At 41.0% G+C, this 18,374-nt stretch overlaps 1 protein-coding gene across 1 annotated transcript in view; it reads left to right on the top strand.

Moving 5' to 3' along the window:
- The window catches only part of Slc15a5 (solute carrier family 15 member 5), a 102,172-nt gene extending 84,085 nt beyond the window's left edge, over positions 1-18,087 (top strand). The window contains exons 8-9 of the mRNA XM_040743455.1: positions 14,364-14,472; positions 17,475-18,087. Of these exons, the coding sequence (XP_040599389.1) occupies positions 14,364-14,472; positions 17,475-17,616 (251 nt within the window). The 3' untranslated portion in view covers positions 17,617-18,087. The remainder of the gene's footprint in view (positions 1-14,363; positions 14,473-17,474) is intronic.
- The last annotated feature ends 287 nt before the right edge of the window (positions 18,088-18,374 follow it).

The following is an 18,374-nucleotide window of genomic DNA, read 5'->3' as shown; positions in this document are numbered from 1 at the left end:
CTAGGAGCCTTGCCTGGTTAAACAAGATGGCCAGTTAGGGTGCTTGTGTTCCCCATGACTAGGAGACCTTTGTAGGGTCACACTCATGGATTCCAGGGAGGTTCCACTGCATTAGGTTTCTATGCCACTTCCCCAATGCCCCCCAATTGCCGTCATCCCTCCAAGTACTCTCTCCCTCCGTCCTTCCCATCATCCACCTGACCCTTCCTATTCCCATCCCCACCTGCCCCCAACCACCTGCAAAATCTATTCGATTTCCCCTTCCCAGGGAGATCCATGCCCCCCCACCTTGAGCCGCACTTGTTACTCAGCTTTTCTGGGTCTGTGGAGTGTAATGTGCTTATGCTTTACACAACAGCTGGTGTCCACTTATAAGTGAGCACATACCATGTTTGTCTTTCTGGGTATGGGTTACCTCACTCAGTTCCATCAGTTTGCCTGAAAACCTTATGATGTCATCACTTGTAACAGCTGAGTAATACTCCATTATGTAAATTACCACAGTTTCTTCAGCTATTCTTCGGTTGAGAGACACCTAGGTTGTTTCCAGTTTCTGGCTATTATGAATAAAGCTGCAATGAACATGACTGAGCAAGAGTCCTTGTAGCAGGATGGAGTGTCCCTTGGGTGTATGATGCCCAATCATGGTATAGCTGGGTCTCGAGGCATTCGAATCCCAGTTGTCTAAGGGCTCACCACATTGATTTCCATAGTGACTGTACAAGTTTTCAACCCCACCAGCAATGGATAAGTGTTCCCCTTGCTCCTCATCCTCACCAGCATGAGGTGTCACTTGTGTTTTTTATCTTAGCCATTCTGACAGGTGTTGATTTGCATTTCCCTGATGGCTACGGATGCTGAACATTTATTTCTCAGCTATTTGAGATTCCTTTATTAAGAATTCTCTGTTTAGATCTGTATGACATTTTTAAATTGGGTTATTTGTTTTGTTCATGTCTAGTTTTTTTGAGTTCTTTATATGTTTTGAGTATTACCTGTAACATGAATAATAAATGACCCAGAGACTGATATGGGGTTCAGACTTCAAGCTGAATATCAGAAAGGCAAAGTAACGGGCCACTAGCTCTCACCTCTAGCTCAGGCTGAAAGGACTGATCCACACACAAGCTCTTCACCAAGTCTCAAACTGCTTCCTCTCGTTCGTGTGGCTGGAGAACAAATGCCTCTACTGAGACCTTGTTTCTGTCTTATATACTTCCCTAATGTCCCTAGCTTCTGGCTCCTGCAATTAAAGATGTGTGCCTGGCTTCTAAGGCTTGTGTCTGTCTTTGCTTTCCTGAATCCTCAGTAAAGCTTTAATAAATCATAAATAATATATCACTACAATCACCTCTCTGATGAATGTGGGGTCAGATGAAACTCTTTTCCTATTCTGTAGGCTGCTGTTTTGTCCTTTTGACAGTGTAGTTAGCCTTACAGGTTTACAGTTATGTGAGGCCCCATTTATTGGTTGTTGTGTCTCCTGTGCTAATGTATTCAAAGCTATTCCCTACTTTCTCTCCTAGCAGGTTCATTGTATATGGATTTGTGTTGAGGTCTTTGATCCACTAGGACTTGAGTTCGTTCAGGGTGATAGATATGGATCTATCTGCATTCTTCTACATGACAACATTCTGGAGACCAGCACCATTTTTTGAAGATGCTTTCTTTTTTGTATTGTGTATTTCTGGCTTCTTTATGAAAAAATCAGGTGTCCATAGGATGTGGATTTATGTCTGGGTTTCCAGTTCCATTTCATTTATCAACCTGTCTGTTTTTATGCCAATACCATGCAGTTTTTATTATTATAGCTCTGAGTATAGCTTAAACTCAGGGATGGTGATAACTCTGAAAGTTCTTTCAAGGTCTGTAAGAATTGGGTTAGGATTTTGATAGGCATTTTGTTGAATCTGTAGATTGTTTTTGGCAATATGGTCATTTTTACTATGTTAACCCTACCAATCCATGAGCCTTGGAGATCTTTCCTTCTTCTGATATCTTTTTCAATTTATTTCTTTAAAGACTTGAAGTTTTTGTCATACAGGTCTCTCATTTGCTTGATTACAGTTACTCCAAGACATATTTGTGGCTCTTGTAAAAGGTGTTGTTTCCCTGGTTTTTTTCTCAGCCCATTTGTCATTTGTGAATAGGAGGGCCACTGATATTTTTTAGTTAATCTTGTATCCTGCCATTTTACTAAAGGTGTTTATGAGCTGAAGGAGTTCCCTGGTAGAATTTTTGGGGTTGTTTATGTATACTACCATATCATCTGCAAATAACAATACTCTGACTTCTTCCTTTCCAATTTGTCCTTGGAGTCATCTTGATCATTGGCAGAAAGTGAAATCTGTTGGCCAAAGGCTGGGGCAGATGATAGCTGGTTCATCTAGTCACAAAGCCAGTCATGTGGGCATTTATGCTTTCCCTGAAGGTGGAGAACATGCCTAAGAAGAACCAGAAAATGCATGGGTTAGCCTTTGGGGCCCTGTGAAGCTCAAAGACAAGGCAGAACATGAAAATTTGGTTCTTATGATACAAGAGCCTATGACTGGAAAGAAATAAGTACATTTTCTGTCTTATTAGAAGTCTTGTTGTTTGGAGTGCAAACAGTGTCACCCTATATGTCTCTTAATCAGGTTTCAAAGCTTTAATTTTTGCTGAAAATTATTCCAAGAACCTCATATTGTCTTGTGAATGAGTCTCAGAAATTGATAGGGGCGTTGTAGGAATAACGTATTTTGGAGGAAAATTTGAGTCAAGTTATTTCAGACAGCTACCCAATAGCTTTTCAAGTTGTCAGTTGGGTGACAAAGGTACCATCACAACCAGGTAAGGATGGAACAAAGGCTTTCTGCAGAGTGATGCCTCACTTTCCCGCCCAGGGCCTCCACACTTCAGTCTGTAGACTAAATTGAGGGACTGTCTACAGAAGTCTGCAGCCCTGTTGTCTCTGAGGGTATACAAACACCACGCAACAAAGGAGCCACCAATGGCCGCCTCCCTCCAGCTGACTCCCTGCCATCCTGAGCTGTGTCCTGGAGGAGCTTACTTGGTTTCCTTCTCCACCCAAAGTCTTCACGTCGTCTCCTTTTGCAAGGATGTTCCTGACTTCAATCAGCTCCCAGAAATGTCAGATGAAAAATGGCCCAAACGTGAATTACGACAATAAAAGTTTATAAGCTACTAAAACCAAGTTATAGCACTAAGAGCTGAGTCAACTGACGATGTTAAATGGAACATTTTACAGCTGGTCCTGAGATAATGATAAAAAAAAATGGCACACAGAGCGTGAAGAAATAACTAAAAGGAAACAAGCCCCAAACCAAGTCCAGTGCACCTGACTGCCATGTGAGCTCTCTCTCAAGGGGGCGGGGAGCTTTTTGTGCCCAACCATTCCCAGTCATTATCTTTTTGAAAGGAAGGTATTACTGTCACTGTTTCTGAGTGGAGAAACTGAGACTTAAGCCATCCAGTTGCTCCCTCAATACAAAAGATATTCAATAATATAGAGATGAAATTTAACTTTGAAAGCCTGCCTCAAGCCCAGGCATTTTGGATGACTCCCTACGCCCAATGTGTCTTGTGCTACTGAAAGACGAGTATTAAAGTAGAGCCCTATTTATCCCTAATGCACGAATGACCTTTTTGGAGCCCATTCCCTATGGAGGAATACTCTCTCAGCCTAGATACAGGCCTCCCCCAAATGATGTGACAGATGTTGTTGTTGTTTTTCTTTTCTTTTTATTTAAATTTGAAGCAAGCTAGCTTCACATGTGAATCCCAGCATCCTCTCCCTCCCTTCCTCCCCCACCCCCACCAACCCCCAGCCTCTGCCCCATCCACCCTCCACTCCCCAGAGAGGGTGAGGCCTTCCATGGGGGATCCTCAAAGTCTGCCATGTCATCTCCATCAGAGCCCAGGCCCTCCCCCATGTGTTCTGGCTGAAAGAGCATCCCTCCATGTGAAATGGGCTCCCAAAATCCATTTGTACAGCAGAGATAAATACTGATTTACTTTCCAATGCTCCAAAGATTGCCAAGGCCTCCTCACTGACATCCACATTCAGGGGGTCTGGATCAGTCCCATGCTGGCTTCTCAGTCATCAGTCTGGGGTCCATGATCTCCCCCTTGTTCAGGTCAGCTGCCTCTGTGGGTTTCACTAGCTGGGCCTTGACTCCTTTGCTCATTAGTCCTTCCTCTTTGCAACTGGGTTCCAGGAGCTCAGTTCAGTGTTTAGCTGTGGATGTCTACCTCTGCTTCTATCAGTCACTGGATAAAGGCTCTAGGATGGCAAACAAGTTAGTCATCAATTTCATTATTGGAGGAGGGCATTTAAGGTAGACTTGATGCCAGTTGGTGTCATCTTTGTATATCTCTGAAAATCTCATTAATGCCAGAACTCTCCTCAAACCTATAGTGGCTCCCTCTACTATAGTATCTCTCATCCTGCTCTCCTCTATTCTTCCCCGGACTCAACCTTCCTGCTCCCATATGTCCTCCTCTTCCCCTTTTCTTCTCCCCATCTCTTTCTCCCAGTTCCCTCTCCTCTCCCATCCTCCCATGCTTCCAATACCCTCAGGAGATCCCATCCCATTCCCCTTCTTTGGATTACCATGCATATCTCTCTTAGGGTCCTCCCTGTTTCCCAGACTCTCTGGCGGTGGGATTGTAGGCTGGAAATTTCCTGTCTAAAATCCAAATATGAGTGAGTACATACCATGTTTGTCCTTTTATGCCTGGGTTATCTAACACAGGATGGTTTGTTCTAATGCCATCCATTTGCCTGTGAATTTCAAGATTCCATTGTTTTTTGTTTTTTTGTTTTTTTCTACTGAGTAGTACTCTATTGTGTAAATGTACCATATATTCTCTATTTACCTTTCAGTTGAGGGGCATCTAGGTTGCTTCCAGATTCTGGCTACTACACATAATAATGCTTTGAACATAGTTGAATAGACGCCATTGTTGTGTGAATGTGCATCTTTTGATTATATGCCAAAGAGTAAAATTACTGGATCTTGTGGTAAACTGATTTCCATTTTCCTGAGGAATCTCCATATTGATCTCCAAAGTCATTGTACAAGTTGACACTCCCACCAGCAGGAGAGGAATGTTCCCCTTTCTCCACATCTTCTCCAGCATAAACTGTCATTGATGATTTTTATTTTAGCCATGCTGACTGGAGTGAGATGATATCTCAGAGTTGTTTTGATTTGCATTTCCCTGATGGCTAAGGATGTTGAGCACTTTCTCAAGTGTCTCTCAGTCATTTTAGGCTCCTCTATTGAGAATTCTCTTTTTAGTTCTGCACCCCACTTTTTAATTGGATCCTTTGGTGTTTTGAAGACTAGCTTCTTGAGTTTTTTGTAACTTTTAGAGATCAGCTCTCTGTCAGATGTGGGGTTGGTAAAGATCCTTTCCCATTCTGTGGGATGCTGTTTTATCTTGCCGACTGGGTCCTTTGCCTTGCACAATCTTCTCAGTTTTCAGGAGGTCCCATTTATTAATTGTCAATCTCAGTGTGTGTGTTATTGCTGTTATGTTCAGGAAGTTGTCTCCTGTATCAATTCGTTCAAGGGTATTTCCCACTTTCTCTTCTAAGGGATTCAGTGTGACTGGATTTATGTTGCAGTCTTTGGTTCATTTGGACTTAAATTTTGTCCATGGTGTTAGATCTATCTGCAATCTTCTATATGCCAACATCCAGTTATGCCAGCACCATTTGTTGAAGATGCTTTCTTTTTCCATCGTATAGTTTCATAGGTATGTTGTTTAATATCAGGGTCTTAAGTTCAATTCCATTGGTCTACCTGTCTATTTGTATGCCAATACCAAGCTGCTTTCAGGACTATAGCTCTATAATAGAGCTTGAAGTCAGGGATAGTGATGCCTCCTGAGGTTCCTTTAGTGTACAGGGTTGTTTTGGCTATCCTGAATCTTTTGTTTTTCCATATTATGTTGAGAATTGTCCTTTCAAGGTCTATGAAGAATTGTGCTGGGATTTTGATAGGGATTTCGTTGAATCTGTAGATTTCGTTTGGTAAGACTGCTGTTTTCACTATGTTGATCCTACCTATCCAAGAGTGTGGGAGATCTTTCCATTTTCTGGTATCTTCTTTCTTTCTTTAAAGACACAAAGTTTCTGTCATACAGTCTTTCACCTGTTTGGTTAGAGTTACCCAAAGATATGTTATGTTGTTTGTGGCTATTGTGATGCTTCTCTGATTTCTTTCACAGTCACTTTATTGTCTATATGTAGTAGATCTACAGATGTTTTGAATTAATCTTGTATCCTGCCACTTTGCTGAAGGTGTTTATCAGCTATAGGAGTTCGCTAGTGGAATTCTTCAGATCACTTACATAGACGATCATATCATCTGCAAATAGTGAAACTTTGAATTCTTCCTTTGCAATTTGTATCCCCTTGATCTCCTTTTGCTGTCTTATTGCTCTATCTAGAACTTCAAGTACAATATTGAACAGATATGGAGAGAGTGGACAACCTTGCCTTATTCCTGATTTTAGAGGAATTGCATTGTGTTTCTCTCCATTTAGTTTGATGTTGGCTGTCGGTTTCCTGTATATTGCCTTTATTATGTTTAGGTATGTTCCTGTTATCCCTGATTTCTCCAAGACCTTTATCATGAAGGGGTGTTGGATTTTGTCAAAGGTTTTTTTCAGAATCTTTTCAGATTGTTTATATGGTGGATTACACTGATGGATTTTCGTATATTGAACCATCCCTGCATCACTGGGATGAAGCCTACTTGATCATGGTGCATGAGTCTTCTGATGTGTTCTTGGATTTGATTTGCCAATATTTTATTGAGTATTTTTACATCAATGTTCATGAGGGAGATTGATCTGGAATTCCCTATCTTAGTTGTGGCTTTGTGGTTTGGATACTAAGGTAATTGTACATCATAAAAAGGTTTTGGTAGTGATCCTTCTGTTTCTATTGTGTTGAACAATTTGAAGATTATTGGTATTAGCTCTTCTTTGAATTTCTGGTAGAATTCTGCCTGAAACCATCTGGTCCTGGACTTTTTTGGTTGGAAGACGTTTGATGGCTGCTTCTATTTCTTTAGGGCTTACAGGCCTATTTAAATTGTTTGTTCTTGACTTAGTTTTGGTAAATGATATTGATCCAGAAAATGGTCCATTTCCTTTAAATTTTCCAATTTTGTGCAATACAGGTTTTAAAAAAATATGACCTGATGATTCTCTGGATTTCCCCAGTGTCTGTTGCTATGTCCCCCTTTTCATTTCTGATTTTGTTAACTAAGATGTTCTCTCTCTGCCTTTTGGTTCAGTTGAATAAAGGTTTGTCTATCTTGTTGATTTTCTCAAAGAACCAACTCTTTGTTTCATTGATTCTTTGTATTGTTTTCTTTGATTCTACTTTATTTTTTTCAGCTCTCAATTTGATTATTTCCTGGCATCTATTTCCAGGAGGAGGGTGAGTTTTCTTCTTTTTGTTCTAGATCTTTCAGGTGTTCTGTTAATTCTCTAGTGTGGCTTTTCTCAATTTTCTGCATGCTGGTACTTAGTGCTATGAACTGCTTTCAGATTGTCCCATAGGTTTGGGTATTTTGCTTTCATTTTCTTTGAATTCTAGGAAGTCTTTGATTTCTTTCTTTATTTTTTCCTTTACTCAGGAGTTATGCAATTGAGCACTGTTCAATTTCCATGAGTTTGTGGGGTTTCTGCAGTTTGTTTTGCTGTTGAATTCTAATTTTAAATCATGGTGGTCTGATAAGAAGACACAGGGGGTTATTCCCATATTTTTGTATCTGTTGAGGTTTGCTTTATTGCCAAGTATGTGGTCGATTTTAGAGAAGGTTACATGTGGTTCTGAGAAGAAGATATATTCTTTTGTGCTTGGATGGAATGTTCTATAGATGTCTGTTAAACCCAGTTGGGTCATAATTTCTGTAAGTTCCTTTGTTTCTTTGTTTAGTTTTTGTCTTGTGGTCCTGTCCAGTGGTGACAGTGGGGTGTTGAAGTCTCCCACTATAAGTGTGTGGGGTTTAATGTGTGATTTGAGTTTTAGTATTGTTTCTTTTACGAATGTGGGTGCCTTTGTATTTGGGGCATAGATGTTCAGAATTGAGACTTCATCCTGATGGATTTTTCCTGTGATGAATATGAAATAACCTTCTTCATCCCTTTTGATTAATTTAGTTTGAAGTCTAATTTGTTAGATATTAGGATATCTATACATGCTGGCTTCTTAGGTCCATTTGATTGGAAAATCTTATCCCAACCCTTAACTCTGAGGTAATGTCTGTCTTTTAAGTTGAGGAATGTTTCTTGTATGTAGAAGAAGGATGGATTCTGTCTTTGTATCCATTCTGTTAGCCTATGTCTTTTTATAGGTGAGTTAAGACTATTGACATTGAGGGATATTAATGACTGTTGATTGTCGATTCTTGTTTGTTTTGAATTCATTTTTGGTGGTGGTATTGTGTGTGATTTTCCCCCTATTTCTGGCTTTTGATAAAGTGAGTATAGTTAGCTTCCTTGGGTCCGAGTTTTCCTTCCAGAACTTTATGTAGGTCTGGATTCATGGATATGTATTGTGTAAATCTGGTTTTGTCATGGAATATTTTGTTTTCTCCATCTATAATGATTGAGAGTTTTTCTGGGTACAGTAGTCTGGGCTGGAACCTGTGGTTTCTTAGTGTTTGTAGAAAATCTATCCAGGACCTTCTGGCTTTCAGAGTTTCCATGGAGAATTCAGGTGTAATTCTGATAGGTCTGCCTTTATATATTACTTGGCCTTTTTCCTTTGATGCTCTTAATATTCTTTCCTTATTCTGCATATTTGGTGTTTTGATTATTATGTGGCAAGGGGACTTTTTTTGGTCCAGTCTATTTGGTGTTCAGTAAGCTTCTTGCACTTTCAGATATGTCCTTCTTCAGGTTGGGAAAGTTTTCTTCTATGATTGTGTTGAATATATGTTCTGCACCTTTGAGCTGGACTTCTTCACCTTTTTCTATACCTATTATTTTTATGTTTGGTCTTTTCACTGTGTCCCATATTTCCTGGATATTTTGTGTTAAGGATTTGTTGGACTTAAGATTTTCTTTGGTCGATGAATCTATTTCCTCTAGTATTCTTCAGCATCTGAGATTCTGTCTTCCATCTCTTGTATTCTGTTAATTATGCTTGAATCTGTGGCTCCTGATGGTTTATTCAGCTTTTCTATTTCCAACATTCCCTCAGTTTGTGTTTTCTTTATTGTCTATTTCAGTTTTCAGTTCTTGAACTGTTTGAATTGTTTCCTTCTTCTGTTTGATTGTTTTTTCTTGACTTTCCTTGCTTTCTGTAAGAGATTTGCTGATTTCTTGCATTTTTGGTTTGTTTCTTCTATTTCTTTAAGGGATTTTCTCATATCCTCTTTGAGGGCCTCTATCATTTTCATGAGGTTGTTTTTAAGGCCATTCTCTTCTGTTTCATCTGTGTTGGGATGTTCGGGTCTTGCTGGAGTAGAGTCCCTAGATTCTGTTGTTGTCATATAAATCTTTCTGTTGTTGGTGGTTTTTATACTGTCGTCTTCCCATCTCTTCTTCCAGTGGGTATGGGGTGGTCTCTCCCTCTACTCTACTGGTGGATGGAGGAGCAAGTCCGGATTATGGCCAGTGATGCTGGCTGCTTTTTTTTCTGCCTCCAGGTCCCTCTGCAGGGTTCCGCAGCAGCTGTGACAGATTTTGATGATCGTCCATGGGAGACCTTACCTTCTCTGAGGAGTGATGGGGGTGGGTTGGGGAAATAGTGGGGGTAGTGGGTGGATGGGAAGTAGAGGGAACTGGGATAGGTATGTAAAATAAGACCATTTTAATTTTTTGTTGTTGTTTTATTTTCAAGACAGGGCTTCTCTGTGGCTTTGGAGGCTGTCCTGGAACTAACTTTTGTAGACCGGGCTGGTCTCGAACTCACAGATGCTGGGATTAAAGGCGTGTGCCACTACCAGCCATTTTAATTTAAATAAAAAATTAATAAAAAATAAAGCAACCTTTAGCTTTTATGAAGACGCTTGTCCAACCTGAGGCTTGATTTTTGTCCCAAGCTGTCAGTCCAAGCAAGGATTCTGTTTACCATGGTTCTTACCAAAAAGCAAAGTTTATCCTGAATTTTAAATCAGAATGCATTGAAAACCTGTAGGGCACATGTGAAGACCACCATCATTTTAAACAGCCAGGTGCTTAAAACATTTATGAAGGAATACAGAGCGAGGCCTAGGGATGTAATCTCCAGGGCCAGCTACCCACGGAGGACAAGGCAGGAATAGTGCACTTTCAAGGACCATGTGATCCACACAGTGAGTTCAAGGCTAATCCAGAAATTTGTTAGAACCAAAACCTCAAAATAAAGAATAGAGGAAAAAGCAGCCTAAGAACATAGGCTGCTGGTAGACAACTTGTTTACCCTGTCTGTGTAAGTCCCTAACTTCAATCCCCAGAACTAGACAATAGACAAATAGATAGTAGATAGATGAGCTGGGCATTGGTGGCACATGCATTTAATCCCAGCACTCGGGAGGCAGAGGCAGGTCGATCTCTGTGAGTTTGAGGCCAGGCTGGTCTACAGAGCGAGTTCCAGGACAGCCTCCAAAAGAATACAGAGAAACCCTGTCTCAAAAAAAAAAAAGATAATAGATAGATATGAGAGAGAGAGACAGACAGAGAGAGAGAGAGAGAGAGAGAGAGAGAGAGAGAATGAATTAGGAATTAGAATAGCTAATGTGGCAATCTGACATTTTATTTTTTAAGTAACCCCACTTACAAAATATTTAAGGAGCAGCTTGACAAATAGCTTGACATTTCCACTTTCTTCCTCTAACCTCTCAGGACAGTGTCCTCCCATCTGGCTCCCCCACATTCCTATATACAAGGTCACAGTGATTTTTATCTGTGCTCGCTGTGTCCCCAATGACAGATGGAAGTATGCTGCCATTCCCAGGGGACTTGGTACTGCCTCCCGAAAGGCTGGTATTTGCTGTAATTGCAAAACCTCTCAGAAATATGATGTTTTACCTCTAAAGATATTTCAAAATTTATATTCTTCTCCCTCATTTGACTTTGTTATAATATAAAGAAAGTCTTTTCAATTACTTACTATGGACCGAAATTCATGCTCCAAGAAGAATTAATGTCATGTTAATTCTCAGGTTTCACATGCTCCTTGCCAACCTCTTACCCCAGCCAGAGTAACACGATGATAAAATGGTATAATCGCATGACATGTGAAGTGCTGAAGTGAAATGGAAAGGACAGAAATATGACTGGGATATTAACTCAAGGGAAAAAGAAAGTAGCGCTGTCTGGATGGGCTTAGGGGAGTAGCTGAGTTTTTTTCTGAGAAGAAGTGGGATGTTAACTCACCTTTCCTTGACCTACCCTCCTACTCCCCCACTCAAGTGCAGCTTTACTAACTGCGCTTGCATAGGGGTCAGGCAGAGAGACAGACACAGAAATGCAGATTAAAAAAGAGAAAGAGAGAAGTGGGCCTTTAGTATCCATTCAAAGACCTACAGGAAGATACTCCCTGCAACCACTCATCTAAACACCAAACGAAAGCATCATAGTGTCACCATAGCAACAGAATCAGGCATTTCCTGTATAATGGTGCACAAATTAAGAAGATGGGTAAAGGCTGGGGAGACGGCTCACTGGCTGCTCTTCCAGAGGATCGGGGTTTGGTTCCCAGAACCACATGGCAGCTCCCAACTCTTTGTAACTCCAGTCGCAGGGGATAGAATGCCCCCTTCTGGCATTCTAGAGTACTGAATGCACATGGCACACCTACACACATGCATAGGGCAAAACACCTGTATATGTACAGTCTAAATAATAATAATAATTAATGAAATGTGGTAGCTTACCCTATAAAACAGCACCAAACTCAATTCTTTTCTTTGAAGATAGCATCAGGCACTGTAGCCCAGACTGGCCTCAGACTCCTGGTGAACCTGCTGCCTCAGCCCCAATAGGACTGGGATTTCAGGTGTTTGCCATTTCAGCATCTATTTTATCTATGGCATTCAAGACACAAGATAATTCCATGGTTGGGGCACAAGCATGTTCCAGTGGAACATTAAATTACAGAAGAAAAAGCTCCCCCCCACCCACTTAAAGTTTTATTGATGATCAAACCTTTTTTATGATGGTAAAACTTTTTTTCTTTTTTTTATTGTATTTATTTATTTATTTTTCAGTTTAAATTTAGATAAGAAACAAGGTTGCTTCACAAGTCAATTCCAGGTCCCTCTCCCTTTCCCTCCCCTCCTCCCGTGCCCTCTCCCCAACCCCCCCATTATCCCCTCATTCCCCCAGGGAGGGTGAGGCCCTCCATGGGGGTGTCCATAATCTGTCATTTCATATAGGGCAGGGCCTAGACCCTTTCCCAAGAGTTCAGGGTGAGAGTGCACCTCACGTTGTTCGATGGGAGTCCAAAGTCCGTGTGTATACTTGGGATGGGTACTGATCTGCTGCCCAAGGCTCAATAGATTACCTAGGCCTCCTCACTGACACTCACATTCAGGGGGTCTTGATCAGTGCCATGCTGGATTCCCAGGCTGATTCCTGGGATTCAAGAGTAACCTTTGTCAGGTCAGCTGTTTCTGGGGGTTAAACCAGCCCAGTCTTAATCCCTTTGGTCATCAGTCCTCCCTCTCTGTTACTGGCTTTCTTGAGTTCAGCTCAGTGCTTAGCCGTGGGAGTCTGCCTCTTCTTCGATCAGCCACTAAATGAAGTTTCTGTTTCCCAGACTCTCTGGTCATAGGATTATAGGCTGGCACTCCCCAGATCTATGTCTAAAATCCATATATGACAGAGTACATGCCATGTTTCTCTTTTTGTGACTGGGTTACCTCACTCAGGATGGTTTCTTCTAGTGTCATCCATTTGCCTTCGATGGTAAAACTTTTAAAAACTATTTTGATTAAATCTTTGATATTTAATTCCATACAATGTATTTTTATCATATCCATCTCCCATTCTTTCTCCCAACTCCTCCCTAGCCCTCAACTACATCTGATTTTTTGGTTTGGTTTGGTTTGGTTTTCAACAAAGTGAGATCAACACAGAAAGACACAGCTGGTCACCTGACTATGGGGAGCCTGGCCCCAATTTAATAAATTTACAACATAACCCTCACACCCAAGGCTCAGGAAGCATTGCGAAAAAGAGGGCAAAAAAAGGATCGTGAGAGCCAAAGGCCCAGGACATTTGCTGTTAGTCTCTTTTGTGAAGGACACAGAAGGGAAATGCTAAACAGAAAGTCTCACACTCAATCACAGTTATCTTACTTAGGTTACTAACTTAGCACAACATAACCCAAATTCGACTTGAAAGTCTGTACTTCCCAGGAAGGGGCCGAGAGACACCTTATAGTTCCAGAAGCATCCTGCAGTACGGAAAAGGGCAGCACTGAAGATCAAGGCCTTCTGCATAGAGATGGGTTGCTAAGTCCCAGACCCCCTTCATTAACACCCCAGAAGCTGTGGCCCTAAGGGCAGGGGACCCAGACACTGGCATTCGAACCTTCAAAGAGGATGGGCTCCTAGTCTCATAATGTCAAAGTGTATCGGTTTTTCTAGCCACTCAGAACTACAGCCGGACCTTCCCTGAAAAGACGGATTTTCCTTTTAAACCATATCATATGGGACCATATTTCTGGTTTTAGAGTACTGACTAAAACTGGGTATTGCATATGCTGTATTTTATGTAGCATTTGAATTGTAAGTAATTCATCAGAATCCATTGAGGAAGCTGGAGAGATGGCTGTGTGGGGGGGACGTAGTGGGGACTGAAGCATTTGTCCTGCAGGTGTGAGGACCTGAGTTTGGGGCTCTGGAATCCACACAAAATGGCAGACATGGTGGTGGTGCATGCGTGTAATTCCAAAAAGGAATGAATTACTCCGTTTGTCAAAACGTGTGATATCCATCACCTGCATGTGTCATCTGACTGGTTGTAAGCAATCAGATATGCCGAAGACAATCTGATCATAAGAAAGAGATTTCAGCCCTTCAGTTTGTATTTACTCCATATGTTAGGTGCAGTACCAGAGACTCAAGAATAAGCAAGACAAGCATAGATGAGACAAATTGGTATCATGATCAAGATTACCATCACAACCCAGGGAAAGGTGCCTGACATGTTGGGTGCAATGCTTATCATTTTTTTCTATTAATTGCAGAATTAAATGAATTTTGGCAATGAAGTTTCAGATGAGCTTTCTTACGCAGGCAATATTACTGAGGCAAACAACTTTCTATGAATTGCAGGATAATAAAATATTCACAGAAACCTGCAACTCTGCAGCTGAATAACAATTGCACATTTGCTCCAAACAGGCAATTGGTTTCCAAACGCATTAAACAAAGGCAATTTAGAAGGCTTCTTCTTCGTGCTGGCATCCTTGACGCTGCTGAACGTCCTGGGATTCTGGAGGGCTTCACGAAGGTAAGTGTGTGGGAAGAGGAACGATTTCTGACTCCGTGAAATATTGGTCTGAGACTCATGAGTGAGCCAACGGGATCCCATATGCCATGACGAGACAAATTAACATCCTGCAGAAATTGAATGGATTGTTCTGAGCGAAAACTTCCCTTTAGACTTTCCTTATCCACTAGTTCTCACAATGCAAAAGTGCTTTGTTCCACTCTAGAGCATGCTATGACGCAAGTGTGGTTCCCTTTATCCACTGTAGTGCTGCTTTAGAGTTACAGGTAACCATTGGAAAAAACTCATTAAACAAACAGCTAAGAATTAAATGACCCTAGAGATTTCGGTTTCATTCAAGCTTTTAAATCAGCAGTGGCCATTTCAAGGTCAATAGGCGAAAATCTGTTAGAGCAGTGTTTCCCAACCTCCTTAACGCTGCGACCCTTTAATACAGTTCCTCATGTTGTGGTGACCCCCAACCATAAAATTATTTTGTTTGCTACTTCATAACTGTAGTGTTGTTACTGTCATGAATCATAATGTAAATATCTGATATACAGGATATCTGACATAGACATCCTGTAGGGGTCACGACCCACTGTTTTAGACACTCACCTAAGTTGTCAGAATTATGTAATGTTGTCATCCTTGTGCATAATATCACTCGTCTTACAGCTAACTTATGCAAAATACTATCTAATCATTAAAATATTTTTCAGCAACTCCATGCCTGTTTGCCAAAAACCTCCAAGAATCAAGCAACTTTGTGTTATCTGCTGTCCATCTATTCATAGATTGTCCCACCTCTCCCTCCCTCTGTCTTTCTGACATATTCTAGCTGTGTCAGAGAGCAAACTGTCTAACCCACTGGAGTTTTTACAAATGTAAATTATGTCAGTATACCAACCTCTGGTTTTTAGTGGGAGAACTCCTTAAAGAGTTAAGGTCCATGTGCACCACATCACAGAAACTCAAGTTTCATTGTCCTCACTTGCCTCCGTTTATCTATCTACTGTAGATGTTTACCCATGAGTTGTCCCACTTGTCACCTCTTCCTTGCCCAAACCAGTCTTTTATTCTTCTATTAAACATCTTTTGGATCAGCATCCAGGTGACAGATGGGTGCAGCAAACAAGAAGTTTGCAGAGGCAAAAGTAAACAGATGGTTCTGTGTCATCTACAGCCCTGATCTCCCCGAGCTGATGGCCCATTATGGGAGACACTGAAACCCTGCAAGGGGGGATCTTTAGGATGAGTATTTCTTACCCTATCAAGCACACAAGTTCTATCTCTCTCCCACAACCTGGAATTTCTCCAAATGCCAGGCTCTTAGAGTGCAAATGAAACAGTAAATCACAATCTCAAAACAGGAGATTCCAACAAGGATTTGTAGCTTTGTAGGAAAACAGATTATGTCGTGACAGCAGAAGACATATGCTCCTTCCCTCCAGCCACTGACTCTAACCCCAGAAGCTGAGTCCATCCACCCGCGTGTACAGTCCAGTACCACCTCTTCGTTTTTTTATTTCATAGTCTTTTGTTAAGACTTTTCCTTTGACTGGGCGGTAGTGGCTCACACCTTTAATCCCAGCACTTGGGAAGCAGAGGCAGGAGGATTTCTGAATTTAAAGTCTACCTGAACTATAAAGTGAGTTTCAGGACACCTAGGGTTACACAGATAAACCCTGTCTCAAAAAAAAATGAAAGAAAAAGAAAAGAAAAGAGAATTTGCCTTTGCTCTTCACAGAAGCAGCCCCCAGGGTCAGGGATGTCAAGATCTATTCCAGTGTATGAGCAATGTGAATACCCACACACTCCTTAGCCCAGCTAGGCCTTGGTTTCTTCACCTCTTATTGTGTTGCAAGATTGTTTGAAGTTGAGTAAATACTCAAAAAATTAGCAATACTATAAGTGCCTACCGATTTGACCTTACACAGCCCCTCTTTTCTGCTTTATTCTTCTTATACGTATGCTGAGGTATGGCCTAGTTGACCATGAGTGTGACTGAATCCAAGTAAGTCTTACTTGGGAATCCTAATTTATCAGCTCATCGTGCGTGCATGCATTCAGCCAATCTGTTAAGCCTTGTTCCAGGTACGAAAGAGACAATGTTGAACCAAGGAAACTCCATTAGCACACAGAGGATGCTGTCCAATCTAAAACATTTAAATAACTGTGGTTATTGAGTGAGAGCTTGAGGGTAGTGAAAAGCAAGAAGTAAGAATGAAAATGTCCAACACCAGAGATTACAGCAAGCAAAGATAAGGGACTATGCCATAAGGCAGGTTTGATTCATAAATAAGTGTAATTCTGTCCACATCTATGTAAGCCATAAGGAAGTTTTTTACACCTGAATTTTAGTTTTCTAGTGTGTAAAATGGAAAAAATCCCTCCTCCCAGAGTAATACATTGGAGAAGATATTCTGGAAAGGTAAGTTTCTCTGATGTTAGGGGATGACAGTGGACATGTTTAAAATGTGGTCAAAGATTCCTTTGACAATGGTCTCAGCACCAAATTCGTGGTACATATGATGAATACAGGACAACTTACAGAAAGTCTGATGAGCCCACGGAATCCAAGTAGCCACGAAACCCACTGACAATAAAATTTCAGGCTTTCTCTCACTGACAGCACACAAGAGACTCACAGGTGGTTGTAAAACATCACCGACACGCTGGTCGTGATGGTGTGTGCTACCCTGTAATCCCAGCATTTAGGAAGCTAAGGCAACAGGATTGTCTCTGTTCAAACAGGCCTAGACTACATAGAAAGTCGCAAGAGAGCTGAGGCTGCATGGCAATACCTTATCTCAATAATAAGACAGCCTATGGAAAGGCCCTTCTAGAAGCCTTACTATGTACTAAATAGAACCCTCCCGTCCTTGTACAAAGACGGCCTCTTAAATAATGACCCCTGAGGTGCCGTCATAAAGGGCAGGCAAGCGCGGGAGGGAAGCCCATGATTTATCAAGTCATCTACATCTGCTCCTAAGGAGAACTGGCTTTCTTTCTTTCTTTAGATATTGTAATCTAAATCATTTTAATGCCCAGAGCATCAGTGGAGGAAATCGTGAAACTCTTCTCTGGGAGAAGTCTCTGAAGTTTTATGGCAGTACACAGGAAACATCGTCAAGTATTGATCTTTGGGAGACAGCCCTATGAAACTGGACTTGACTCTGTCTTGTGAGCTCCACTATTCGTTATTTTCTTCTTCGGTTGAACACTTTATGCATTTTACTGGGAAAGTCAACATAAAAAAACTGAGTATGAATGAGATCTACATACTTCATTTACAGAAAACAGTTATGACCCTCTAGGAAACTGCTCTGCTTTTGTATTGATATAGTATGCTTTTGAACTAACTGACTTCAACATCGTGGTGATCACTCTATGACCAGAAAATGATCATTTTCTATGTTGTCTACATGTCAATCATATTGTATAACCTTTACAATGGTTCAGCAATTGAAAGTGACATGTAATATTTACTTGTAATTTTAATGTTGTTAGAAACTAAGAAACACTATGTTTATATTGTTCTTTATGTACGTTTGCTAAGTTTTTACTGTATTCTAGGTACTATGACCATAGATTATGGTATGGCAGATAATAAATGTGTATGTAATCCTGCTATATTTGACCTTATTATTCCTCTAAAAATATCTTGAGCAAGGAAATATTTTTCTGAATTTCAAGGTAATGTTACTAAAATAGAGGTAGCTTGGTTTGGTTTCATTTGGTCTTGTTAGGTTTGGGGCAAGGTCTCACGCAGCCCGGGCTGTCCTCAAACTTAGCTATGCAGCCGAGGAAAACCAACGAACTGGAATCACAGGCCAGGTGCCTCCATGTCAGAAGTCTGTTATTACTTCTGTTATTATTGTCATTGTTGCTGAACAAAAATGAATGCCCTGTCCCTTTGT

The sequence above is a fragment of the Mesocricetus auratus genome, unplaced genomic scaffold, assembly GCF_017639785.1.
Source record: "Mesocricetus auratus isolate SY011 unplaced genomic scaffold, BCM_Maur_2.0 Super-Scaffold_100001, whole genome shotgun sequence".
Classification (NCBI taxonomy): Eukaryota; Metazoa; Chordata; class Mammalia; order Rodentia; family Cricetidae; genus Mesocricetus; species Mesocricetus auratus.
Note: the sequence above shows the minus strand (reverse complement) of the source record. Positions and strands in the feature narration are given on the sequence as shown.